The sequence below is a fragment of the Chelonia mydas genome, chromosome 16 (assembly GCF_015237465.2).
Source record: "Chelonia mydas isolate rCheMyd1 chromosome 16, rCheMyd1.pri.v2, whole genome shotgun sequence".
NCBI classification, from domain to species: Eukaryota; Metazoa; Chordata; order Testudines; family Cheloniidae; genus Chelonia; species Chelonia mydas.
Window position 1 is genome coordinate 7,569,632 of NC_057857.1, and position 26,485 is coordinate 7,596,116.

The following is a 26,485-nucleotide window of genomic DNA, read 5'->3' on the forward strand; positions in this document are numbered from 1 at the left end:
AGTATGGATGCTTGCCCCCTCCTGCCCCGCAAGCAATTCCAGTTTGGGAGCACACGCTACTGTATTGAGAAAATTAGGTGCCAGCTTCCCTTTCAGAGTGTCTTTGTATAGGCAAGATACCGTTCTCAATAGACTCTGATGGAGACATTTAACCCGAGAGAGGCCACATCCACCCAAATCCAAGGTCAATCGCAATCATATTTTTCAGCTTCAAGGGCCTCACGTTGGGCATTTAAATAAGTGGCTTGGTCTAGGGGAGACCCCAGCCCCCCCATTTTGGCTTCAGGTGGCACTCAACAGCTCTGCCCATCAGGCCGTTTAGCTAGAGACCCAACTCCAAGCAGTCCTGTTTGAAAATGATTAACGTAGTTAATTACAGGCATTGCAAACACCCAATGTTCACAAGCAAAGTTCGTTCCCAGTGTGATGGTGCCGAAGCAGCATCATGAAGCAATAATTTTGTCTCAGCAACAGACCCTATGAGGCTCCCCTTTGGCACCTGAGCTGCATTTTTAGTAGCACCTAGAGTCCGTGCTCGAGGCCCCATTGTGCCTGCCCCCCCGAATTGTATCTTTTCCACAGGAATGTTCTTAACTCATGGTAACTGGCAGAAGTGAAGACAAGGCAGTTTGAAGCTGATCTCAAGTTGATAACAGGTGAAAACACAAGGGCGGAAGCTAAGGTTTACCTTGGCCTGGTAACATGTATTAATACTACACCACGAGTCTTTACTAGGATTTTATCTTGTTAGTAACCACGTTCATCCAGCCCCCATGCCAATGCTAGGTGCCCTGCTGAGATCCCCAGCCCTCCATTTCTGTGATAACACAAGGTAAAACCACCTTTTTTCCTAGTTGATTTAGTTGGGGCTTGGTCCTGCTTTGAACAGGGGGTTGGACTAGATGACCTCCTGAGGTCCCTTCCCACCCTGCTAGTCTATGATTCTATGAGTGGAGACAAGGCCTGTCATCACTGACCCATGCTAATAGTGCAGGTCCCTTGTGTTACAGCTGGACAACGAGTCTTCAATCACAGACACCATATTCCAGTTTTCCACAGAGGAGCTGGCACTTCTGCCCGTGCGAGACCTGGCTGTGTTTCACAATGGAGACGTCTCACACCAGTTTGGATTCACTGTTGGACCAGTTTGCTTCAGCTGAACCCAGAAACAAAAATCCACTTTCCTTTTGAGGAATATATGACTGCAGAGGAGAAAGGAACTAAAAAAACTTTCCCGTTGCTGAACCTTTGGCTAGCTTTTGAAAGCTACCGTTCCTATTTATAAGGTAATGTTTATAGCTGCATTATGCCATGGACTACATGGCCTTCTGGAGGAGGAGACTATTGTTTACAAAAGTAATTTTTCTATAAATATATATATATAAAAGGTGCTAATTTAATAATTGATGGGAAAATTGTCATTTAACTTCATCCCTTAAGGTCTGTTTAAAAGGCGATCCAAGCTTTCAGCTGGGACCAAGTTTTCTTCACCTTGTTCAATTGCACAAGTCCCTGGCTCCCTTTCTCTGCTGCAGCCACTGGATTAGCACAGGCAAGTGCCCAGGCCAGTGTTGCTCGGGGAGATCGTGCCAATCAAACAAGCAGCTGGAGCTGGTTGGGAATTTTTCCACACGCTTTTTTCATCCAATAATGATTTCTCAAAACCAGAACTTTCTGCAGGAAAGGATCAGCTGAGATGAGATTTGACTTAAAAATGTTGGGATTTTTTTGTTTCAAAACTATGTGGTTTCTAAATTTAAGCTGTTTAACAACGGTTGAAATCAAAGGTAGCACAGTGAAACATTACTGGGTGATCTAAGCTGAATTTTTTTTTTTTGGATTGTCAAGATTTTGACTTTGTCCCAGTTCAGGGTAGGGAGGAATATTTTGACATCTCAAAAATTTCTGCAGAATGGAAGAACAGATTCCTGCCCAGCTCTAACTGCAAACTACCTCCAGGAGGTTCCATATACTGCCAAACTGCTGACCTTAAAGGGACTAACAAACAGCACTTTGTCTTTCAAAGAAAATGCACCACTAGACTATTCATGCAGCCTCTTCACTGGGTCAGCCAGCAATGTGCTAATTAGCACTGCCTCCCCATGTGTGATTGCGAAATACTGCCATCAACTCCTGAACTCTATCAAGCGTGGATCATATTTAATGGCAGTTTACATTACGATGCCCTCCTTAAATCATTACAAGAAGCAGCAACTGCTGCCAATTTTTCAGGGGTAGTTAGTGGAGAAAATTCACTGTGTAGAGAAAAGGGATGAAGTTTGTAGCAGGAGGCTCCTAGCCGTATGATAGAGATATATTGTTTCATTAAGGGAGACATGCTGACGGACAAGAAGTGTCTTACCATAATCTGCTGCACAATGAACTGGTGCATCAGGAGGTGCTGCTGAGACTCAGACTGTTTAAAACTGTTCACTCGGATGTGGGCATGTTTTCTAGCAGATGCTGCCAACCTTGAGGCAGAGCCCTATTTCTATTCGCTGTCTTGGGACAGGATCGAGGTGCTGATCTGGATCAGCAGCAGTTTTACAATTCAGCCACATTCCTGGAGTCCAATTCCAATGAAGAGTTACATGGTGAGTCAAATCTCTTCCAAACACCAGGTTTGCTTTGCTCTTAGAAGCAGAGTGAAAGATCACATTTAAAATGATGCTGGGGGTGTGGGCCAGCTTGCAGGAATTAACTAAACCTCATCCCAGTGTGTTTTTTTGTGGGCTGGTGATTGGGGGAGTGAGTGCAGCTTCACCCCCGTAAGGATTGCTGTTGAGGCTTAGGCAGCAGAACTAGAGTTAGGACTGTCCACTGGCAGGTACAAGGGGAAACTAAAGCTGTTCCAGGGAATGTGACAAAGCTGTGTACTCAGTTAAATTCTGATTCCTAGTGTGAGGTCCTTTACTGTTTAAATGTGATGCCATCCATTGCTGGCAATGGATGCACCAAACTCAGCATTGACCAGGTGCTCTGGCTGCAGGGTTCACTGCTCTCCTCTTATTTGTATAATTTGCATTTTTAGCCTGACCTCTACATGACATATGCTGGTCATTTTATGAAACTAGCACCAGTTCTGTGTATGCAATACAAAGATTTGACTTAACCCTGCTGGTCTGCTTCTTGTTCTGCAATGAGAACTTAAAAACCCTCATTTTCCCCACTCCATTATATGCCAAAGCCCAGTGGTCTGGTTTCACACAGCAGTACAAGCCCTTCCTTTGCAATGGGCAAGAGGAGCAGTAACCTGGCTGGGGCGCTGTCTGAGCTAAACGTTGTTTTAAAGAGTGCTTGACCACTGAGGCTGGGGAGTCACCAGTTTCCCACTTCACTCAACAGTGGAAATAAACAGTTTCCCTTTCTGGTTACCAGCAATCACCACAGGGCTTGTGGTACGTTTAAAACACAAGCACATTCCCATAAAGAAGGCTGTCCCATAGAAGAGTCCTAGTAAGACAGGACTTGTTTTTTGCACAAACCCTAAACCAAAAGCAGTTGGCAACACATTATATTGAAAGGGCCCACACGAGGGATGTTTAATTTGCTGAGGCCAGTTCCTTTACAACATCACTTCTCCCTTGTGCTCCTGAAAGTAAAGTGCAGATTTCAGAGGCCCAGAGTGAGAGAAGACTGCTTCTCTCAGCCACCACCTAACCAAGCAGTGCCCTGCAATAAGAGGACGTAGAAAAGTTCTCAAATAGCCTTTAAATTACAGTACAAAAATGGAATTCTCAGGCCTCCCTTCCCAGAAGGGATAGGAGGGGAGAGTTTAGTGATAAAAACTTGTATAAAGGGCACCACAGAACTTCAATGGGAGTGCACTGTTTTCTCCTTCAGGCAAAAGTTTGATGCACTCTCTTCCTTCCACCTGTTAGTCAGTACCAGCTGCTAGCTAGAAAGGCACTATAGATCAGTTGTAACAATTTGCCAAGCCTAATGATTAGGTCTTCCAGCTGGCCAAGTACCCCCTTACTTGCTTTCGTACAGTTTTGGGTTCAAGTCCTAAAAGCCTGTAAAATTTCAATTAGGCTTTTAAAAAGCCACACAGGCAATTTAATCCCTACTGTTTAGTGAGCCTCTGACACTTGAATTTAAAGGTAGGAAATCTTCAGCTAGAAAGTACCAGAGAGACTGCAGAGCATAGCCCGTGAAAGTGACACAGATAGCAAAAGTTAAAGCTGGGCTGGTCTTAGCTTCTTTGGTACAAAATCCCAAACTCTTTGTTTGCAGTAAGATCAAGGAAAGGGCTACAGCTGATACTCACCTCAGAAACTCTTTCACTTGTACATTAACAAACCAACAGTGGGCAACAGCTTTCTACTTCACATTGGCCCTTAGCATCACTGACAAGTTTGGCACAAGTGTTAAATAATATAGAGATGCTACTGTCATGACTCACTCGCACTCTGGCTAGCAGCTAAATGCCACCTTTCCCTTCCTCCAGATTACAAACATGAAAGTTCCTGAGGTTTTTGGCAATTGGGTTTCCACCCTGCAAGCTGTGACTCATGCTCTGCAGTAAACAGTAGGAGTGCAACACTTCTGCTTTTTCCATGCTGTTGGAGCAGCTTCCACAGGAGGGGTCAGGACATCTAGCTGCTAGCTGGCCACTCGCCTCCTGGACAGCAGGCGAAGCAACTTCAACTCATGCTTGGTCTGGAGCACTTGTCACCGTCCTGGTGTGGGTCTCTGTGGCTGCCTCGTGCAACTGACTTGCAGACAAGGGCTGGTCTGTTTTTTCTAGAAATTTAGAACAGTTAAAGGGTGAAGGTTTTCAAAGGACAGACAGGAGCTGTTCAGGGTGGCTCTCAGCCCTGGTGTGAACCCCTTTCCAAACACGTACAGCTCCTTGAAGGACAGAGGGGACCAGTGTGATCATTCTCTAGTCAGTCCGCCCGCCTGCATAATCTGATTCTTGGGTCAAGGCTAATAGCTTCGAAGGGTCCTGGTGCAGCTCCAGGCGCTCAGGACATTGTGATGTGGGGCTCAGGGCAGGCTCAGCCAAATGTGAGTGAATGGCATTGCACCTCCAGGCACCAGGTCACAACACCAGTGGTGCAAATCTGTCCCAGTCAGCCCCTCCCCCATTATCATGGTAGAGGGGTCGCTGGGCCAAACATGACCAGCGCTGTGACCCTGTGCAGAGCATGGCAATGCCCACAGCAGGGAGCTGAGCCCAAGCCAGCCATTGGGACCAGAGCTGCTGCTGCAGGGTGAGTGGGGGTGGACTCTACACTGCACCACCCCCATCTCCCCAGGCAGGATCTGATACCCTCCCTGCCATCAACGTATTTACTGGGTTGCTGCAGGCCATCAACAAAGGTTGAAAATCACTGCACTAGACTCTCTCTTTCAGAAAGACATTCAATCTTGACTGAAAAAAAATCCACTACAACCCTTGTTCTAAAGGTGACCTGCCCTCACCGGTAAAGTTTACATTATTTCCCCCCATGAATTTGGCTCAGTTCTACTTCCAGACATTCTATCTTGGACTTACCAGATCACTTCTGTTATAATACTGCTAATTAACAAAACCCTCTCCCCCGAATTGAGGAAGAGCCCAAATCAAAATCCAGCAAACTGTCCCTGGCTGCAGTAACTGGGGAATCAGTTGGCTCCAGAGTACTTTTGCTCTTAATTCAATCTCCTCTTCCATTTCTCAACTCCCACTACGGGTTGGTTTCTCTTACCTTCACCTAGGAACATGGGTTTAGTGGCCAGAAGCACATCCACATTACCATGTTGGGCCAGTGCATCTAAAAGGACTTGCCCCTCCTTCTGGAAGAGGAAGACAAGGGGGATGACTATGTCACTAGTGCTTCCATCTCCCACCATCTGGAACAGAACCATCTCCTCACTGCAGCTGCCTTCAGCATTGTCTACAGAAAGGGAATAAGAGAGCCCATTTCAGGGTCAGAGCTGGGAGCATTCTCCTACTTCAACATACTGTCACACTCCATGCATTGTACTGAAGTGCTGGCTGCTTATAGGGCAGATTTGGTCTGACCCACAATTTTAGGCTGGTAGGACACTTGGAGGTCACTTGTTCTTACTTGTACTGACCAGGGGGGAGCAGGGCTCAGATGCCAAAGGTAACTGCAATTCCTGCCCCCATAAGCCGCCTGCAGTATTTTTCTTTACACATGGTACCTCGGTGAGCTTTTCCCCTCTAACCTCCATCCAGCAGGCAAGGGTTTTGCAATAAACAGACACTAAAGGTGCCCAATGCTCTTCTGGTGCAAGCCCCTGTTCCCAGCCCCAAGGACAAGCTTTTGCCCCCTAGAGAAGAGCCTTTGCTCCCAGCCATCTCCATGACCGCATCAGAATACCCAATGTCTCCCAGCCCCCTCCAACTCCTGCATTAGTGCTGTATGCACTTGAGAAGACCCAAAGACGGGGTAATAACAGTGCTCGAGACTCACCGATGAAAATCACCCCCAAAGCTCCTGCTTTCTGCAAGTTCCTGGCTTTGGCAGCAAACATGCATTCGCCTCTTTGGGCCAGAGCCACTTTCCCTTGCACCGCCTCCCGGTTGGTGATCGCTGCACAGGCCTGGTAAGGTTCACTCAGCACTAAGCTTCCTTTCACCTGCAGTGACACACATACAGATAAGCTCTTACAGCCAGGCCAGTCCTTCGGCTCAGTGTTTGTAGCGCACCTAGCGCAGTGAGGGCTGTAACCAGAGCTCACAGGCAATACAAATAATCTGTAACAAGGGGCTATTTCTGTACCAGTGAGGTTGTTCCAATTTCCTAGGGATTCTGCGGCTCAGGAGTGGTGTGAGATGCACCAGTCAGCTTGCTGTGTAGGATCCCTACTTCATCCCTTTCATATAAGACAGAGGGTGCATTTACCACTGTAGAGGCAGCGAACAGCTGAATTAAGGGGCGTACATACCTTGCACAGCATAGACAAGACCCCTAGGCTAGCTTCTCTCTCTGTGCAAACCCCACTCCCCCATACCATCCTGCCAGTTCCCAAAACCATTTGCATCATGCATTGGGTTGTGGGCCTTGGCTTTTTCTTGGCACAAGTTCACAGAGACGAGCCCATGTGGGCTATTAACATGGACCCAAAGAGCAATTACAGCTGCCCAGGACGATCCCCAATCTCCGGCTGCAGGCTTCACTCCTTGGAGCAGGAATAAGAAAAGGAGTACTTGTGGCACCTTAGAGACTAACCAATTTATTTGAGCATAAGCTTTCGTGAGCTACAGCTCACTTCACGAAAGCTCATGCTCAAATAAACTGGTTAGTCTCTAAGGTGCCACAAGTACTCCTTTTCTTTTTGCGAATACAGACTAACACGGCTGTTACTTTGGAGCAGGAATGTTGCTTCATTTAAAAATAGATCAAACTTCTGGGCAGAATTTTTATTCGCCTGATTTTTATTATTATTATTATTTTTTTAATAAATCCATCCAATCCAGGAGCAGAAACAAGGCCAAGTGATTTGGTGACCAATCACATAGCACCAATAGTGAACAGGCAAAGCAAACAATTTGGAAAATTATTCAGTGAATCTACCCCACATGCGGTCACAGAAAGCCAGGCTCAGCTGGGAAGCCGAGGGGGCTTTCGGTCACTCAACTCTAAGGCCCAGCAAGGAGAAGCAGGAACGGTTAAGACACAACCTGGCCCGGCTATTAGCAGTGAAAGAGTCACCCACCCCGTGTTCCTGTTTGGTCAGGTCCATTCCAAACTGGGCTGGTCCAGCGGTGAGTACCATTCTCCCAAAAAAGGGGGGAGAAATAACTTGGACAGCCAGCGGGGAGACGCCTTGCTGCTCTCCGGCAGGTGGGTCGACCAGGTCGGTGATGAATTTCAGGCTGAAGAGCCCCAGGGGAGAAGCTTCTTGCTGCAGAGGGGGAGAGACAGCACTGTACGGGCTCTGGCAGGCTAGTCTCACAGAATAATCACGCTAGAGCCTTCAGCAGTGCCGGTGGGCGCTCCATCCACCTTACAAATTACAGCGTGGAGCCAGGGGAGGGGTGCTAGGGCAGGACTGTAGGGCAGCACAGAGAGGGGACTGTGCCACAGGCTCATTCTGACCCCGCTCCGGCTCAGCTCCCCCAGAATGGAGCAAACCCTCCTCACATATCCCCCAGGGCCGGCAAGAGGGTTAATTAGCATATCTGTTAGAGATCCTTGGAGGAAAACAACGCTACATGACAGTGATGGACAAACCATTTGGAAGCCTGACTTATGTGACCACCAAGAGAGCTGCAAAAACTTGGCCGCTTGATAGAGTTTGGGCTTTAGACATTGCAAGGAAACATGAGGAGGATCCTTTAAAGCAGTTGCTTGAAAGACAGACTCAGCTGTTGGAGGTGATCTTGGGGCAGGGTCTCATTAACTGCCCTAGCAAGGGAGAGCCTCCAGCTGTTCACATACAGCTAGCAGTTCACAGAGGAAATGGTTAGTCATGGAAGCAGCTCAGCTGCAGTTATCCCTACGAGCAAGCAATCACGCAGGCGACTGGAGCTGGGAGGAAACGTGCCAGGAATTCTCACACTGGCCTTCCAAAGTGACCAGCAGCAGGCAGAGCACGTCTGCCACGCACAGCGCACTGGGCGCTCACCTGGTGTCGGATGCCAGTCAGCTGCACGCTCCGGTCGCCCAGAGGGAGCAGGGTCAGTCCCATTCTCTTCAAGATCTCCAAGGGCTCCATCCTGGTATCATGGAGCGGGAACTCAATCCCCCTGAGGGAGACCAGGACTAGCCATCAGAGTCAAGGTGACAGCAACACAACCCGTCCCAGAACCATGCAAGCCCAGGGTCCAGCAGACAAAGATCTAACAAGATCCAACATCTGGAAGTTAAAGCTAGACAAATTCAAGCTGGAAATAGGGTGTCAATTTTTAAGGGTGAGTGGGATTAGCAAACGGACCCCATTACCAAGGGGTGTGGTGGATTCTCCATCACTGGCAATTTTTAAAACCAAGATCAGTTTTTTCTAAAAGACCTGCTCTAGTTCAAACGCAGCTATTGGACTTGAAGCAGGAATTCATAGCGGGAAGTCTTAGGTCAGACTAAATTATCACAGTGGTCCCTTCTGGCCCTGGAATTTATGACTCGACAAAAGCCCGTGGGAGTTACACAGGGGTTGCCACTCACCTGAAGAGCGCCAGGCGCTCTGCTCCTGGTTGCAGCAGCTGCTTGTGGGCATCCCGGATGGAGCGGGTGAAGGTTGGGTTATTGGGGAAGAGAGTCTGTGCGCTGGGGCAAGAACGGGTAAAAATCTCCTCCTCTCCATGGCCCCTGTGAAACATCTGCAGTGAAAGAGACAGGGATCAATTTCTTCTCTTCTCTCGTGCAGCCCCTGCGTTTGTATGAACAACGGTCCAGCACTGACTTTATCCTCTAACACTCAGCAAGGGACCGGCAGAGCCGCTCAGCCACTCCAGTGACCACATCAAGGCCCATGGCTTGTCACTTCTAGTTCTGAAAATCCATTAAAAACCCAATGTCAGATGAGCTCAGGCACGTGGAACTCACTGGTCAGTGAGTGTCGTGTGTCTCCGCATCCCACAGTGCCCCATTCACAGAGGATGTGAGTCTCTGGCAGTTTAGCTCAAGCTGTACAGATCCTCCTGGCTGTTACCTGTGGAGGGGCAGCATGGCCTAGCGTTATGACACCAGACTGGGACTAAGGAAAACCTGGGTTCTATTCCCAACCCTGCCACTCGTTTGCTAGGTAACCTTGGGCAAGTCACTTCCCATTCCCAGGCCTCAGCTTCCTCCTCTTAGAGAAGGAGAATGATACTGATCTGCTGAGGAAGAGCACTAGATATGAAGAGCTCAGTGGTATTATCCCTCTGTGGGGTGCCACACACGCATTGGCAGGGGAGGGAAGCCCTGGCTGCACAAACACCAATCCCCCCCCCCCAATGTTTCATAGCAACACCGACCACGTTTTAAAAATAAAACTAGATACAGCAGTAAGCTGCCTAAGGGATTCAGAAACCCAACTCCCATTGGAAATTCCTTCTCTCTCAGGCTGGGACCCAACACAGCTGGTTTTAAACCTTGAAAAATTACCAGCCAAGTTGACCGCCTCCTCTGAAACCAGCCATGTGCCCTGGAAGTCACAGACGCAGCCATAAGCTGCTGTGAAGCTAAATACGCCCCGGCACCCTTAAGAAGCCTACGGCTGACGTACAGTCACATTCCTGGGGCAGGGGGGCCGGGCGGTGGAGAGCGACAGGGGCAGCAGGTGGGCCTCGGTGGTGAAGATGTAATCGTCAATGTCTAGAGGCAGATCTCGCTTCTCTGTGAAAAGCAAGTAGAGGTACTTAAACATCTCGGCCAGGAAAAAGGAGTCCATCCTGCATGACAAACAGAGACAGGTGTGAGAGGCTGGGCCTGCTGAGAACGAGGCAGCAAGAATTGAAAGAGCCCGTAAAAATGTATTCACGTCCCTAAGAATCTCTGGGGAATCACGTCAATCCTCTTTGCTTTGCCCTGTCTTCCCTCTACCTTCAAGACTCACATTGCTGCTGCGGAAATGCTACCTTGTCACTTCATACAGCAACCCCCCCAGGAGATGGTATTCCTACCTCCACTGCAGACAGAGAACACATAAGGGGACTAGATTGTCTTTCAATCCAACATGGTTCAGAATTGACTGAGGACTACTTCTCTCCAGAGAGATTCGGACCCATTTGCTACCCTTGTCCCTCCCTTCTGTTGGCTTCCCTGCATCAGTCATTAGATTTAGACTGCGCAATCTTTAAGAGAAAGGGCCACATCTTTATGTCAGCGAAGCACTGCATAAGCTCACACCTCTAGAAATTTCGCTTTCATTAAACTAGGGTGCCCCATGGAATCGTATGAAGAGGAGGGTGGAGGTTATGATCTTCAGATAAGTCTGAGACAGACTCCAGAAGATTAACCTGGTTTGGGCAAATTCAGTTCAGCACAGCTGCAGGGCAAGGCAGTTCTGTTCCAGCGTTGTACTCACTGGACAAGGCTTTAAACACTTCCTTCACAGGGTAGTGACATGGTCACTGTGAGAGCACAGCGGGACTCACACACACTGCACCATCCCCACACGCACCGCTCAAGTCGGTATTAATAACTAAATGTTCCCTGACTAGCCAGGACAAGAGGGAAATCTCCTGATTTCCCACCACATCAGAGATCAGTCAGGACAATAGCTATGAGACCAATAGGTTGTCCTGTGTTGGGTGGCTTTATTGCTGGTGATGGGGTTTATTGGTAGCATTCTAACTTACTTCAGTATAACGTATGTCGCTCAGGGGCGTGAGTACTCCACACTCCTGAGCGACAGCGCTCAGTGTAGACAGCACTATGCCGGCAGAAGAGCTTTCCCCCATCTGCTTAGAGCGTCTTCACCAGACCCACTCCAGTGGCGCAGGTGTATGGGTGCAGTGCATCTGGTGTCGACTAACCCAAAGGTTGTGTCTACACAGCAGCTGGCAGGTGTAATTCCCAGTGCGGGCAGACATACATGTGTAAGCCATGCGAGAGCTTGCACCAAAAAACAGCAGCGTGGGTGGCAGCTCAGGCTAGTATGTGCCCAGGGGGTCAGGCAGGATTTGTACCCTGATCTCGCTGCAATGTCTTTCCACTGTCAAGAAAAACCACCATCATCCCTCTCTACTTCTGGGGGGAAATGAAGTGCATTAGGCTCCAGTCCTGCATCTGAACCCCTGTAGACAGCCCCCATGTCATTGGTGCGCAGGTGCAGGGACTCACCAAACAGCACTCACCCACACAGCTCCAATTAGCTGATCCCAAAGATATGGCCCATTGACCCAGGACCTCCCATACCAGACACCGGCTGCATGCCCATAATTCCCCATTGGCCCATCCCACTCCTGGTTAGCTCTACCCCATGCCCGTACAGTGCTCCCCTCTGCCCAGAAAGGAAGGGGGTTTACCTGTCCTCATGTCGGCCCGTCCGTACATCCTGCACCGCCGCAAAGCCGCAGGCCACCCGGGCATACTCGTTCAGGCTCTCTACAATGGACTTGCCCACCTGGAGGTAGTAGGGGTCTCGGGTAGCCTTGGAGAGAAAACAGTTGCAATTCAGTATGCCACCAACTTGCTCTCTTCCAAGCACAGTGAAGTCTGAGGGAAACGGTGGCTCATTCACAGATGGATATGACAAGTCACTAGCCGCAGAGTCAATCCTGGATTGCCATCCCTTAGGGGAAGGGAGTGAAGAGATCCAAATCTCCACTCCCTGTGAAGAACGCTCAGCCAGCTAAGGGATCTGACCAACTCTCACATCCCAGCCGCTTTAGAACAATGACTTCAAAAGTCAGCCTGGAATAAGAGCAAGTCACCGATCAGCCAGGAGCTGCCACCGCATGCTCTGCTCTCCTCCAGCTACAGCCTGCTCTGGGAGTGATGGCAGCCTCCGGCCTGATACTCCTTTGCTGCTTCTTTGGAGGAGTTAAACACATCCACTCTCAACTCGTTGGTGTTTTCAGCCAAACCACGGGACGGGACTAACCTTGTACAGGAAGTAAGTACTCTCGGCAAACTCCGGCCGCAGAGGATGCTGGGCCCAGTACACGGCAAAGTCGGACGTGAACGCCTTTAACGAAGGGAGAGAGCAGACTAAGATACAAGCTGCCATTTTCACAACAGAGACACTGAGGGCTTGTCGACATGGAGACTTAGTGCGTGGCAAGCCACTACATAAGTCTACAGCACACTAGCTTACCAGGCACTAAATGGCCATGTGGACCCTACTCCCACGCACAAAGAGTTCCCTAATACTGCCGCTTGAAACGGCAGTACATCAACGCGCAAGACCCTTTAGTGCATGAACAATGCATGTTCAGACGCTGCCAACTGGGGGCCCGATGCAAATCCACTGGAGTCAGCGAGAGTTTTCTATTGACTTCCACCGGCTTTGGAGCTAGTGAGGTGCAGAGATGGGAGAAGAGCGTGAAAGGCCGTAGGGCCTTTTGCTTTGGCAGCTAAGGGCATTTCAATCTAGAGGCTGGGAGGAGTGTGCTAGGGTCCAACTCAGAAGGGGCCGCGGTTACAGCATAGTTATGAAAACCATATAAAGGATTAAAGGTGCAAACGCTTGAGTCCCTGTCCCCATATTGAAAAGCCCACAGATGTCAATGGGAGTTTATCTATTGACTTCAGTAGGCATTGGATCCAGCCCCTAATCCTTGTCATGGAAGCCAGAAAGAGAACACAGGTGAAGGTTCTTAAGAGTCTGCAGCAAGGAGCATCAACTCCTGGAATCTGTCTGCCCCTGGCTGGGCATTTCTGGAGGGGTCATAATCCCGCCCCGGCACCCTCTGCTTGGTGTTGCAGTGACGGGGTCACTCAGCAGCAGAGAGGATACTGTGCCTGGTACACAGGGTGAGAACATGGGAGGCTGAAGGAGGGAGGGATTTTTCCCTCCATCACAGCTGCTGGGGGGCCGCGCCGCGCCCAGAGACCGCATCCAACGAGATAGCAGTGCAGTGACAAGGGGAAGCAGCTCGTTCACTCACCTCCGGGAGGAATTTGTGTTGCTTGGTGACCTGGTACAGCATCTCGTGCGTCTCGATGGCAGGCTTCAAATCCCCCCTCAGCACCTGGGGGCAGACAAAAACCCCTTGTTTCTCTGGGGCACAGCACGGTGATAAAAACAGCCTCAGGGCAATCACGAGGCATCAGAAACGCTCCCGGCTCATAACAGTGACAGCCTGGATCGCAGTGAGGAGGAGAAGCAAGATCCTTGCTTGGGGGTGATTTTTATACAGCACCAGCACACGCGCGTTAGTGAATTTAGTGCTAGTCAAAGATGCCGGCTGGCTGGCACTGTATGCACAGGGCAGACACAGCAAGGCAAGGGCTGTGCAAGCTGCACTCCTATTAGCCCACCAATATGACTTACCCCTTGGGGAGGGGGCAGCACTAGGGGGTGAGAGAGGATTCCAGTCTAGTCCCATTCAGTCTTTGGCCTCACTGCTGCCACCCAGAGGCCAACAAAGGGAGGAAGATACTTAGTGCCAGCTACATGGATGGTGGGGTTTGCGATGCAGAGAGACAGCCACAGAAGCTGGGCTGAGCCTCCACCAACTCATTTCACATAAAGGTTATAACTCTCCCACATCAGCCATGATACACCTGCTGCTGCCTCCTGGCCTACACCCTGGGGAAAGAGGGAAGGTATTTCAGTTTCAACCACTACCACCCTATCCCACAGCCTATGTCCTCCTGGACACATTTCCCTGATTCACCTTGGGGTGTACCTTGGGCCACCGCCGAGCCAGGCTGACTGAATCAGCCAGGGACAGAGTGTTTGACAGATGAACATTTGGAAACATTTCACCTAGCGAGATGGCTTGCAGCATATGTCTCCAGGAGCCCCAAACCTGGCCCCAGGACCAGCTTTTGCAGGAACACAAAGGTTAGGAGGGAAGGAAAAGTGATTAGGGCACAAGCCTGCCATTTGGGATACCTAGGTTCAATTCCCAGCTGTGCTACTGACTTGGGTAACCCTGGGCAAGTCATTTATCCTCGCTGTGCCTCAGTTCCCCATTTGTACAATGGGGATCCTAGCACTGCTCTGCCCCGAGGCACGGGAGGCTAAATACACTGAAGACTGTGAGGCACGTACATGCTATGGTAACAAGGCCAGATATGCACCTGAGCACAGAATGCTGGCTCATGACACATCAGCTAAAGGCCGTACAAGCGCTGAAAAGCAGAACCATCGGTTAATTTCAGGCAGTCCAATTGGGTGAAGGCGCCTACCCCGCTAAAGGACCCTGCCTAGCGCTCTCTTTTTACATCAACGCACCTTTCACAGTCCTGCACCTAAGCACAGCCCCATTCAAACCAACAGCTGGTGTTTATCTGTCAGAGCCCCACACCACACAGCACTGCCCATCCCCTTCCACCCAAGGCTGCTGCTGTACCTGGAGGCCAGGGAAGAAGGCCAAGAGGGAGTCCATCCAGCTCCGGATACTGACTGTGGGGTTGTGCATATGGACGTTGAGCAGGAGGGGAGGCTGGCTGATGTATTTCATTATGGCCACGTAATGCTAGAAAGAGATGGACACAAACTCTGTTATCCAACCAGCAGGGAAGAGCTCTCTGTAACCCAGTAAGACGGCAGGGAGCAGCAGAGTAGGGAGGGCTTAGAAAGATCTTACAATTCAATAGGAACGCTCCTCTGTGGAGAACTTGGGAATCTGGGACCATCTCTGACACACATGCCTAAATAGGTCAGTCACAGGACACTGTGGGCATGTCTTGTCCACGCTCACACAACTCAAACGGCCGAGCAGGGCTGGTTCCAGCTCGGTCTGAAGAAACATTCGCCTAGTGGCCAACAGCCAAGCACTGATCATTTCTGCCACCAAGTCCTTATGAGCAAGCAGAAGAGCATTTGCTGGCATCACCTACACTAACTGAGGAGAGGCTCCGAATGCTGCACGAGCCTCCCCATCACCTCTCTCATAAAGGACACTGAGCTCTGCATCCTGTCAATGAAACGGGGGCTCCAAAACTGGCACTTGCTGGAAAGAAAGCAGCAACGTATTTGTGGCAGCAGAGCGATGCACCTCCCCCCAGTACCGGCCACAAGTTCCTACCCAAGCGCAGATGAGCGAGGAGGTGCCAGAGTGGCCTGCCAGCTCCTGACCACCTGCTGCATGCCTGGCATGCTGCCACTGGCTGCTAAGCAGAAGCCATCAGCAGTCGCTCCTGTGAAAGGAAACGGATGCAGACAGACTGCGCAGCAGAGGGTCTTTCATTGGCAGGTCAAGCTGGCCTTGCACCTTCAAAATGGATTCTCAGATGGAAGAGGGGTTAGGGGAGCAATGGGCTATCTACCCCGTTCCTCCAGAGAGCAACAGAAAGGAGAGACCGCTACCCTGTGTACTCACAGCGTTGAACCTCTCCAGGTAGGTGTCGTCCCCCAGGAGGATATACGCCTTCATTAGGTATTCGTAGTAAGAGTCTATCCCGGCTCCAACGCCGCTGTCTAGGGAAAAATCACAGGCAGGGAAGCATGGGAGCCTTACCCAGAACAGGCATCCAAGAAGAGAAGAATGTTGCAGCCTCCCTTGCCCCGTGTGTCTTGGCACTGCCCCTCGGGGGTCTACGCTGTACTGACACCCTCACATCTCCCCACCAGCGCAGGCCAAACCGTCAGCAAGGCAGATCTCCGGCTACGTCCCGGCACTGACGTAGAAGAAGAAGAAGAGCATTCTTCCCCTTCCCAGGGCGGCGCAGGGCGAGTGGCACCCACCTTCGGCACGCTCCCAAACTCAGCTCTGCCCAGAGCCAGCTGGGACAGTGCCACAGCAGGGAGCTGCAGGCTGGCAGGGGGGCACTGGCTCTGGGACTGCCAGGGGGTTGTTCTGGTTCCCCACCATCCAAAAAAAGTGGTGGACGGCCATTCCAAAGCACTCCGGCACAACTCAAGCCCTGCCACTGCACCAAAGTACACAGGAGACTGCGGTACCAGCCAACACATCTCTGCCCCGAGGCAGCCGCGTGACACTGGGTGTCCCTTCAGGCCCCCAGCTCCGAGCCTTGGATTCACTTACCCCTCCGGACCCAGTCCCCATTATGAATGTTGATGACCGTCCCCACCAGGTCGTTCCCTTTCTGGCGCTTCTCCCAGAGAACATCCAGCGCTCTCCGAGCGGTGTCCTGAGAACAGAGAGAGGAATGAACATACACAACACAGTCTTTCACCCTCCCCTCTACCCAAGAACATGCAGGAGTTGTTCCTATGCCATTCCTTACACTTATTAAATAGACCCACCCTACAGAGCGAGGGGACAGCACTGGGGACCAGGCCCTACAATAGGGCTCAGGAGCTTTGGGCTCTGCCACTAACTGTAAGGTTTGACACCTCTGGCTTTGCCTCAGTTTCCCCACCTGTAAAATGGGGGTGATAACACTTCCCAAGCCCATGGGGATAAATCCAGCCCTGTATTCCACGCACTCAGGTTCCACTCAAAAGCAGAGACATAAAATAGAATCATCTCCCCCTTCACCCCCAGATTGTTCCCCTCCTCCCACCCCGCCCCGGTATGTTCCTACTGCTTAGCCAAAGCAACATCCATTTCGCTAAATCCTGCACGGTGCTCTGGGGTGGCACGCAGAGCGCTCACCGACGGGAGGAGCACAGCACAGACCAACTCTACGCTGGGCTGCCTGCCTGGATGTTTTACATCTCCCAGCTGCCCGCAGTACCAACCAGCGCCAGGCAAGGGACTCCATTTACAGCCATCCCTCAGATTCCAGCAGGGCAGCGGGAGGGTGAGCAGATGTCCTGATATTATCGGGACCATCCCAATATTGGGGGCTTTGTTTTATATAGGCTACCAATTACATCTTCCCCCAGGTCCCAATTTTTCACACTTGCTATGTGGTCACCTAGGTCAGGGTTATGCGGGATTGCTCACTTGCCCACCCTCCACCCCCATTTAGCCTGCAGATGAGGATGGAGCTGGGATTCTGCCGACATGTGGGTGGATGGGCAGCACAAGGTCTCCATTAGGCTGAATGCACATGGCACGGGGCCTGTGGGTTCCCAGTGGCCGTGTGAAATAGGGGCTAGCAGAGAGCAAGGGGATGGATAAGCAGCAGCTGGAGGGCTTGACAGAGCGTGTCTGGCTCCTGGCATTGAAGGGCTTTGCCCCATCTCTGTGCAAGTATAAGTGAATCAGCGCAGACCACGGAGAGGCACCGTGAAATGAAGGGCCCCCCACATTCTGGGCTAGCTAACCCAAGGGACTCCACCAGGTCTGCACAGAGGATCTCCTCAGGCAGGAACGAGTCACAGCCGTTTGCTTTTCCCTCGAGCTTCCAAACCACTTACTTCGAAAACAGTCTCTTGTGTCAGGCGACTGAGGGCAGCAAACTCCAAAATCATGGTGCCAGCGCAGGCCGTGCAGGTGTCCAGCTCGGTGCCTGTCCGGGAGTTCGGACTCAGGACCCCATACTTCAGGTTCACCTGGATGGACAGACGCTGCCTCAGTTTCACTGGGTGTTTTCCCTCACACTGGTCACATGCGGCAATGAGGTTATTCTACTTTGGTGCAGCACTCTGTCCTGCAACGCTTTACAAAGCATCTGCCAAAATGCAGCCACCTCTGGGGTGGAGGATAGCAAACAGCTGGCATGCAGCACATTGCATCACAGCAAGGAAAGGGGTATTCTGGCCAAGAAATTGGGCCACACATGCCTTATTGTCAAGGAGATCAGGAAACCTTTATCACCCACACAGGGCAGGAAGGATTATAAACAGCCATCTGGAAGTGCCCCTCTCCCCCTCATAAGCTGCATGGAATCTGTTCTACCTCCTGCAGCAGGACGCAGTGGTCCCTATAGCTGCAAGGAACTTGGGTGCCTCAGATGTGAAGCAACAGCCAGGGCAATGCAGAGCCATCTTAAGAGAGAGCTTTGAACCCCCTTCAGTCACTCACATGTGCTGGGATTATGGGGCTGCCAAGAAGGGTCAGCCCCACCCCCGCCCACGCTGCCCTCCTGGGCGTCTGAGTCAGAGAAATGGCTTGTCAGGGTGGGTAGCACTCAGCGGGAGGCTCTGGGGAAGCACACAGCCCGCTGGGACCCACATGTGGCTCCAGACCCCGCAGACCTTATTGGTGCTCTGTTGTGTCTGTCCACGCCAGTTCACACAAAGCTTCCCCTCGTCCCGGCTCAGATCTGCCATTCCCTTACCCTGGGGTACGGCAGCCCGCTGGTGGTGTTGAAAGCAGGCAAGAGACGGTACCCTAAATCTCGGGCCAGGTGCAGGAGCTCGTCCTTGTACCACTGCAGCCGCACACCTTGTGCCTTCAACATGTCAGCCATGATGTGACCCCCCAGCAGGCCCCTGCAGGACAGAGGAGGGAGGAGGGGACAATGCAGAGCCGGGTCAGGCTGCTCAGAGGGACTCTGCAAGTTGAAATCCCAGATGGCCCATTTCAGGAGCTTGGCACTCACTTTCCTCTGCTGGGATGAGGAGACGCTAGACCAGCTGGGCCCCTCTGCACCCGCCACGCAAGGCCCAGAGCCTGTGGTGCTGTCCCCACTCTCCACCCCCATTGAATCCAGTGTTCATACACAGCAAGCAGCTTTCCCCCTCTTCCCCAGAGCCACTTCTGCACCCTCACACACCACCCAGATCCACTGCACCAAAGAGCCGCGCTGCAGAGCATCCGACAGAGCCCAGGCTCACTGGGTGGGCAGCACATGCCTGGGCAGTGAGCTGAAGGGGACAGATTTGGGGGGGGGGGGCGGCACAGCCTTGGGAGTGCAAGATACTGGCTCAGTGCTCTAAAGGACTGCACAAAAGGGGCCCTGCCTGCCAGCGCCCAGGGCTCCTGCCCCAGCCTGGGGCTCACCCCAGCACACGAATGTTGGTTTCAAAGACAGAGACCACCACGTCGTTGTCCAGCCGCACGTCCAGGACCACCTTCCGCACAGCGTCCTCAAACTCATCCAGCTTGTTAAGGACCTGGGCAGCAAGAGCCATGGGAGAGAAGAGATTTGGGTCAGTGACATGGGACCCTCTCCACTGCCCTTGTGAGGTGTGTACAGCCCCTAGCACACTGCTGGGTGCTAAATAAATGACAGTCACAACAGCAATTCACTGATTGGTCACATTCCAGCTCGGCGTCACCTACTTGGACACGCCGTTTCAGGGAAAGCTGGACCTTCCCATAACCCAGCAGATCCTGGTAATTTTGTACACCGCCCCGCCCCAGGATCCACCTCCCAGACCCCTGGGAGGCATGGCAGTGCTGTTTGGGGAAATGAGACACAGAAAGGCTTGTCCAAGCTCACATAGGCAGTCTGTGGAGGACCAGAGAATTGAACCCACGTTTGCCAAGTCCCAAGCTAGCACCCTAACTACTAGGCCATCCTCCCCCTCAGATGTGCTTCTTGGCTCACTATCTCAGTGTGGGCACCTCAGGTCAACATTGCCAACGGTAGCAGGAGCAGGGCCTACACAAGCGTACGAGGGGTCCCGGGGCTGCCAACTCATGATTTCACTGTGAGTCTCCCAATATTTGCCATTTGTTATTTTGTTTTGTTTTTTTTTAAAAAAGCCTCAGATCCCAAATTCAAGTGATTACATCAGAATCTCAGCTTCTTTTAGAGAAGAGAGTTCCCAGCCGTCAGAGAGAACAGCTTCAACCCGTGGCCTGAGTGCACACTACAGGTTTAAAACCCAGAAGGCAAAGAATAAGAACCCACACTTTATACTAGAGTGCTTTTAAAAATCCCCTGATTTCATGGGACCTGACTTATGATTTTCGAATGCTCAGGGCAGGCAATACCAGTGGGTGCAAGGTGGGAGGGGCAGCATAGCCAGAAGGACACTGCGGGCTCTGGAAAAGCATGGCCAAGAAGGGAGGATGACTGCAAGCTCTTTGGGACAGAAACTGTGTTTCTTGTCTGTGTTCGTACAGCACCTAGCACAATGGGGCCCTCACCCATGACCAAGGTGACTAGGACCTACCGCAATACAAACACACACACACACACACACAAATAGGAATAGATTAAGGTAGCTAAATAAAGCCAGGATCGTAGAATAGACAACAGGATAAGGAAATACACAGGACATAATGAAGGGAAAAAGAAGCTGAAGATAGACAGAAGCAGAGAAAGGAAAGCATGCCCTGAATTGATCTCTAGTGCATCAATCAACATAGAATCTAGGCCGCAGAAAGGGGCTCTGGGAGAGAAAATTAACTGAAGATGGGAACATGTTTTGAATGAACGGGCATTAATTTTTCTGTTCATCACTAGGGGGAAGAATGCAAAGAGTAAGATGCATTAACAGAGAAGGAAAAGAGGAGGATACGAGACACTAATAAATTATGGAGACGAGCAGGGGGAAGGGAAAAATCAGGGAATCTAGGCTGTAGCACCTAGAAGTCTCAGCTGAGATCAGGTCCCCATCGTGCAAGGCATCAGACATATTAAGAGACAGTCCTTGTCCCAAAGAGCATAACGTATGTCCAGGAAGGTCATTTTTCATTTTGATTATATTCTCTTTTCTAAGCAAGAAGCAATCATGCTAAAATGTGAGATTTCCTGGCTTCAACTGCATTGCTTTCAAACACATACTGTCTGCTTTTATCTCCACGGAATCCATAAAGCACAAACACTAAACCCTGCACACAACACAACACTACTGTTTATCCCCATTGTGCAGTGGTGGAAGCTAGGGTCAAGTGACTTGTCCAAGGTTAGACAGTCAGTAGCAAAACTGGTAAGAGAACCCAGGAGTTCTGAACAGACCTGCATGAAGGTTTGCTGATCCAGTGGTTCTGGCTTTCATTACAATTCTGAAATTTGGGGCAGGTTTGGCCCCAGAGTTCCACAGCCTTTTGGCAAGCATAAGCCAAGATCTGGTCTGAGAAGAAACCCAAGCAAAGCTTGGGAGTGGGTTCAGCGGAGATTCACCTGCAATGGCTGGGTTTGTTTAGCACTCAGATGAGCTATGCCTGGGGGGTGGAGGGAGGCCGTGTGGACTGGGATAGAGAGAAAAATCAAAAGTCTGCATGAACTCCCTGAGCCAAATCTGTTTTGTGCACTAACACTTGACAATGCTCCAGCCACTAGACAATACTTCCTCCTGTGTCCTATTGAAAACAAGTCTCCCCACTCTAACCACCACTGAAGATGCCCCAAGAAACTCCTGATCCTAGGTATATTTTAATTGCACTTTGACCCCAAGCTTGCCCATCAAGAATGTGAGAGAAGCCCTACAGCTTTAAGGTCAATTCTTAGCTCACTTGAAAAGAAGCAAAAACAGCAGAGGGAAACGTACAGTCCAATACACAAGAATGAAATGGAAACCCCTCTGTGCCAGGAACTCAATCTTGCTGTTGACAGATACCAATGCCTGTAAATGCAGACACCACTGAAATCCAGCTCAACAGATCTAAACCTGCCAAATCCCCAATAAACTGGTCTGAGAAGCAGATTGCTGACTTACCACAAGCGTATCCAAAGTGTCAATTAGAGTGAGGGAAAACCTACAGATTTAAATGAAAAACAAAAACAAAAAAACCACATTTTAAATTCTGATGAAAATTAGGTCTTAGAAAGTGAATTGGACCAGTTAGCTGAAAACACATAACAAGGGGCAGATTTTCTGACCTTGACACTTGCGTGAATAATGGCACAAATTGTACAAGTGGGTTTTTTTGCAATTGCTGTAACTGTGCACACAAATGGACACAACCATCTGTGCATGCCACTTGCAAGGGCAAACGCAATCTTTGCACTTGCAAATTAGACGTATAAATATTCATCTACAAGGTCTCCTGAAAATCTGACCCATGATATTCTAGCTAGAGTAGGTCAACATTTTTACTCGACTTTTATTTTTTTCCCTTTTGATTGAAATGTTGTGGGAGTTTTTTGGTTTTTTCCCCCACCCAAAACACAAATCTCTGCAGTAAGTATATCAACAACTTTTTTCAGGTTTTCACTGAAAAACCAAAAGTGTCAGCCAAACCTGAAACATTTTTGATTGCTGAAAATGTGTATTTTTGTTATTGGTTTTTTTGATGACAAATATTGTGCAGAAAAAAATTCCTCAGAATTTTTTGCAAGAACAAAAACTGTTTCCTGACCAGTTTCATTCTGTCCCTCCTTGGTCATGAGGGGGGAAAACAATGCACTTTAGTGGTGGAGACTGACATTACAAATAGCACCTCCACTTCCCCTCTTAAGGATCCTTCCAGCAGAAGATCTGAAAGTATTTCTCAAACATTAATGAATTCAGCCTCAAAGCTCCCATGACATGGAGTAAATATCACCATCATTTTACATGTAGGGAAACTGAGGCAGTGCTGAGACGCAATCAGCTCTTGGTGACACATCACAGCAAGCTCAAGTGTCTGAGCTGGGAATAGAAGCCCAGATTCCCAGTTTGCTGTCCTAACCACTAGGCTACTTTGTAATACATATAACCAGAAAAGCCACAAAGGAATCAGAGGACACTTGCAGCCAACAGGTGCTCTGCAGGCTGTAGTGTGAGAGGAGGAGGAACCCATCTTGCACACTCACTTGCCAAGGGCGTCGTCAACATCCCCACGACTCGGCTCCATCCCGCGCACTCGGCCCCGACAACTCAAAGGCATTAGCTCATCTGCAGGATACGCGTGTTTCTGTACAAGGGGAAATACCACAAGTGCTCAGTCGCTAACTGTTGACTTGGAAACAGTCTCTAAAGACTGTAAAGTGGGCCGCTTTTGAAGTAAACTAGGCCCCTTGCCATTCCCGCTGCAGAAGAAATGCCTCTTGTATTAGGCTGCTTGTTTCTTGCTCTACGCACATGCCTTATCAACCTCTATCCAGGACGCGGGAAGCAATGCAAACAGCTGCTTAGATCTGTGCGGCACTCATCGAGATTCTACACTAGAGGAGGGCTAATACTTTGCCGATATAAAGCACCTAGCCGAGGCTGTCGAGGGCTTTGCAAACGTTCACTGAAATCTGGAGCTCCTACTCAGACAAAACTTTCAACAGGAGTAGGATTTTGCCTAAGTAAGGAGCGAAGGAAAACCAGGGGTGAGGATTTCAGTATTTAGCTCTTTAGTTATGATTAGCCCCATTTTACAGAATGCGGACTGACACACAGCTAGCTCATCAGTGGCAGAGCTAGGAATAGCATGCAGATCACCTAATTCATGCTGACTGCTACACCATGCAATCTCCATAAGAAAATGTAATATATATATCTCCAAGCAATTCTCACAGTCAAGACAGTTACCTTAAATTCTAAGACATTTAGGTGAGGGGACATTCGGAATTCTGGACAAAATTAGCCTAGCCTCGCCAGCCACAGAATCTCACATAGTGAGCAAGAGTTACCCTTTGTTCTGATGGACAGCCACCTACTATCTGCTATCCCTACTCTAAGCACAAGGGACTAAGATGAGGAAGGTTTCCCTGCTCCATTTGCAAGTCTCCTAGGGTTGGGTGGATTCCAGCCAGCACCTGAATGTTGTCCATGTAAGAATTTCTTTGGTGGAGCTTTAGACCTGGTCTACACCTAAAACATAGGTTGACCTAGTTATGCCACTCAGGGGTGTTAAAAGTCACACCCTGAGAGACATAGTTAAGCTAACCTAAGCCACAGCATAGACACTGTTAGGTTGGTCGATGGAAGAATTCTTCTATCAACCTAGCTTCTGCCTCTTGGGGGGCTGGATTTACGACAGTGACAAGAGAAACCCTGCCACTGCTGTAGCAAGTGTCTATACTACAGCGCTGCAGGTGCAGCGCTTGTAACGTAGGCATACCCTTAGCGTTCACTTAAAGAACAGAAAGGGGGGTAGGGAACTTCTCATAAAGAAGGCAGCTCTCTTTTTGCCAAGTGTGACCTTCTGAAGGTTAGAATGGAAACAGAAAAGACCAGACAGTGTGTGGCCATGGTATGGCACTTGGCGGATACAAGCAGCTTTCCAGCCTCCTTTATACCCCATACAAGAGCCCGGGGAATGGAAGACAGGGTCTGGTCCTTCCTGCCATGCATACACCACTCCAAAAGAGGAGGGAAAGGTCTTTGCCCCCCAAACTCCTCCACACCATCCTAATGGAGACACAGCCCCTCCCAACTCTACCCCGGGGTTGGGGCAGCTCAGCATCACTCCCTAGCTTGGCCATAGCCTAGCCCCAAGAGGAGAGTAAATTCAGGGTAGTTGGAGTGTGAGTGGCTGCTGCACCTGGGCTGCTTCCCCCATGTTTCTGTTTTAAAGAGGGTATTTTTGGTCATACCGCGAGACTCTTGTATTTTTTTTCTGCAGTTGTAGAGCATCCCAAGCTACCGGACACGCTGGAGGGAGGGAAGGCTTCTGGGTAAGTAGTGTTAGAAGAATAGACAGGACCTTAGACTCAGAGTTTTGTCCAAAGACACGTGAGCAAGAACGATATAAAACTACTAGTTACCATGTAGCTGCCGTACGCGTGGTCAAACATCTCCACGACCTGGTCCCTGGAAAGGCAACAGCAGAGAGACAAAGGGAAGCTCGGCTAGCACAGAACTGCTGACCACTGCCTTTGGGCAGCCCCATTGATCAAGAATTCTGTGACTTCCGTTTCAAAGCAGATGAAACGACAACAATCCAGCCGCAATCGCTGGCCTGTATCTAGAGCATTTTATTAAGTCAGTGCTCAATTACCGGTCCCCTTCCTTTTCAACTATCGTCATTAGGGTTTTTAAATTGTGTACTGAGCCGAGAAGGTGCCCACTCTCCACAGGGGAATCTAAACTGGGCAGACAATGCGTTCAACGCACAAGATGTTCCAGTGTACCCTAGAGAGATCTTTTGGTTCACATGGACATGTCCACATTTTTACCAACAGCACCCTACAAAGCTCATCCCTTACTCCTAGACAATTGGAAATGGGGGTGGGGGGGGGGTGCTGCTGGGAGCAGGGAGGGGATTAGAGTTTTTAAGTTGTTTGTCTTCCTGGTGCTGGGTTATATGAAATGGCTCTGCTCCACTCAGGCTCAGTAGGGATGTATTTTCAAGTTAGGTCAAGCGTTCCTAGAGCGCACAGCACTGGTGCAAATCGATTGCGACTCTACGCCCTTTGGGTCGGGGGCTGTCTCTCATTACGGACATACACAGCGCCTTGCACAACAGAACCCCAATCCTTGACTGGCACCTCCCTGCACTACCATGAGCTTAAGTCATCCTTCTTCAGCAGGAAACTTGTACAATAACCACCAGGACCTCCCGCCTATCCCCTGCGTCCTGGCACAATTTTCACCGGTGGGTGGTGGAAACCAAACTTCCCCCACCAGCACTTGTTCTGCTGGACGTTTGGCGTCAGGATGGGGGGTGGGATCCAGCTTTCGTGTTATTTGGGGAGGCGGGCGGGCAGAGGAGGAGAGACAAGCTGCTTCGCACAGCTACCGGCACCGGGGAGCCCCCCCGGGTGGGAGCTTTTCACACCTGCCCCCAAACCCCACCAGTTACAGCAGCCGGGGCTAAACGAACCCAACCGGACCAGCCCCGCAGCGAGCCCCGGGCAGGGGGCGGGGGGGGGGCTCTGCCTGCCCCCCGGGAGGGGGATTCCCGGGTCCTGGCTGGAGCGGGGCGGGCGGCCCTGAACCCGGGGAAGGGGGGCAGACAGACAGACCGACCGCCCCGGGGCTGCTCTCACCTGAGCTGGCTCCTCTCCGCCGCCCCCAGGGCCGCCGCCCCCGCGGCGAGGGGCGCCCACAGCAGGGCCGCCAGCAGGCCCAGGGGGGTCCCTCGCGCCCGGCCGCCGCCGCCCATGGTCGCCTCCGCCCGGGCTAGCAGGAGCCGGCGCCCCGGCGACAGCGGGCCCCGCGCCCGGCCATGCCGCGCCCCGGCCCCGGCCCGCGGGCTAGTTACCGGTGACGCCGCCCGCCCGCCCGGCCGGGCCCTGCCCCCCGCGCCGCCGGGCCCGCGGCTCCGCCATGGCGCCCGCCCCGCAGCCCGGCTCAGGCCGCGCCCGCCGCCGCCCGCCGC

The 26,485-nt window shown here is 50.9% G+C and overlaps 2 protein-coding genes across 6 annotated transcripts in view; one reads left to right on the forward strand and one right to left on the reverse strand.

The window, feature by feature from the left end:
* The window catches only part of COL27A1 (collagen type XXVII alpha 1 chain), a 249,222-nt gene extending 246,156 nt beyond the window's left edge, over nt 1-3,066 (forward strand). For all 4 annotated transcript variants that reach the window (XM_043530720.1, XM_037880008.2, XM_043530722.1 and 1 more), the window contains one exon: nt 1,011-3,066. In XM_043530720.1, the coding sequence (XP_043386655.1) occupies nt 1,011-1,160 (150 nt within the window). In that variant the 3' untranslated portion in view covers nt 1,161-3,066. The remainder of the gene's footprint in view (nt 1-1,010) is intronic.
* On the reverse strand, nt 2,139-26,374 carry LOC102940373 (ER degradation-enhancing alpha-mannosidase-like protein 3). 2 transcript variants are annotated; one of them, XM_037879562.2, is made up of 20 exons: nt 26,154-26,373; nt 24,930-24,975; nt 23,046-23,146; nt 21,967-22,006; nt 19,358-19,470; nt 18,693-18,846; nt 17,830-17,964; nt 16,547-16,652; nt 15,881-15,978; nt 14,909-15,034; nt 13,496-13,579; nt 12,490-12,573; nt 11,912-12,036; nt 10,168-10,333; nt 9,123-9,277; nt 8,587-8,707; nt 7,675-7,863; nt 6,429-6,594; nt 5,697-5,885; nt 2,139-4,746 (listed from the first exon to the last, which is right to left on the reverse strand). In XM_037879562.2, exons 1-20 carry the CDS (start codon nt 26,267-26,269, stop codon nt 4,652-4,654), a joined length of 2,409 nt encoding a protein of 802 aa, XP_037735490.1. In that variant the 5' UTR covers nt 26,270-26,373; the 3' UTR covers nt 2,139-4,651. The 2 variants fall into 2 exon arrangements, with proteins under 2 accessions (XP_037735490.1, XP_043386658.1); XM_043530723.1 differs by lacking the exon at nt 7,675-7,863 and having other exon boundaries at nt 26,154-26,374.
* Between the last annotated feature and the right edge of the window lie 111 nt (nt 26,375-26,485).

Coding starts and splice junctions, on each gene's coding strand:
- LOC102940373 (XM_037879562.2), bottom strand. CDS start 26,269: ATGGGCGGCGGCGGCCGGGCGCGAGGGACCCCCCTGGGCCTGCTGGCG. Junction 24,976..26,153: donor GCGGAGAGGAGCCAGCTCAG/GTGAGAGCAGCC, acceptor TTGCCTTTCCAG/GGACCAGGTCGTGGAGATGT. Junction 22,007..23,045: donor GTTGACGACGCCCTTGGCAA/GTGAGTGTGCAA, acceptor TTAAATCTGTAG/GTTTTCCCTCACTCTAATTG.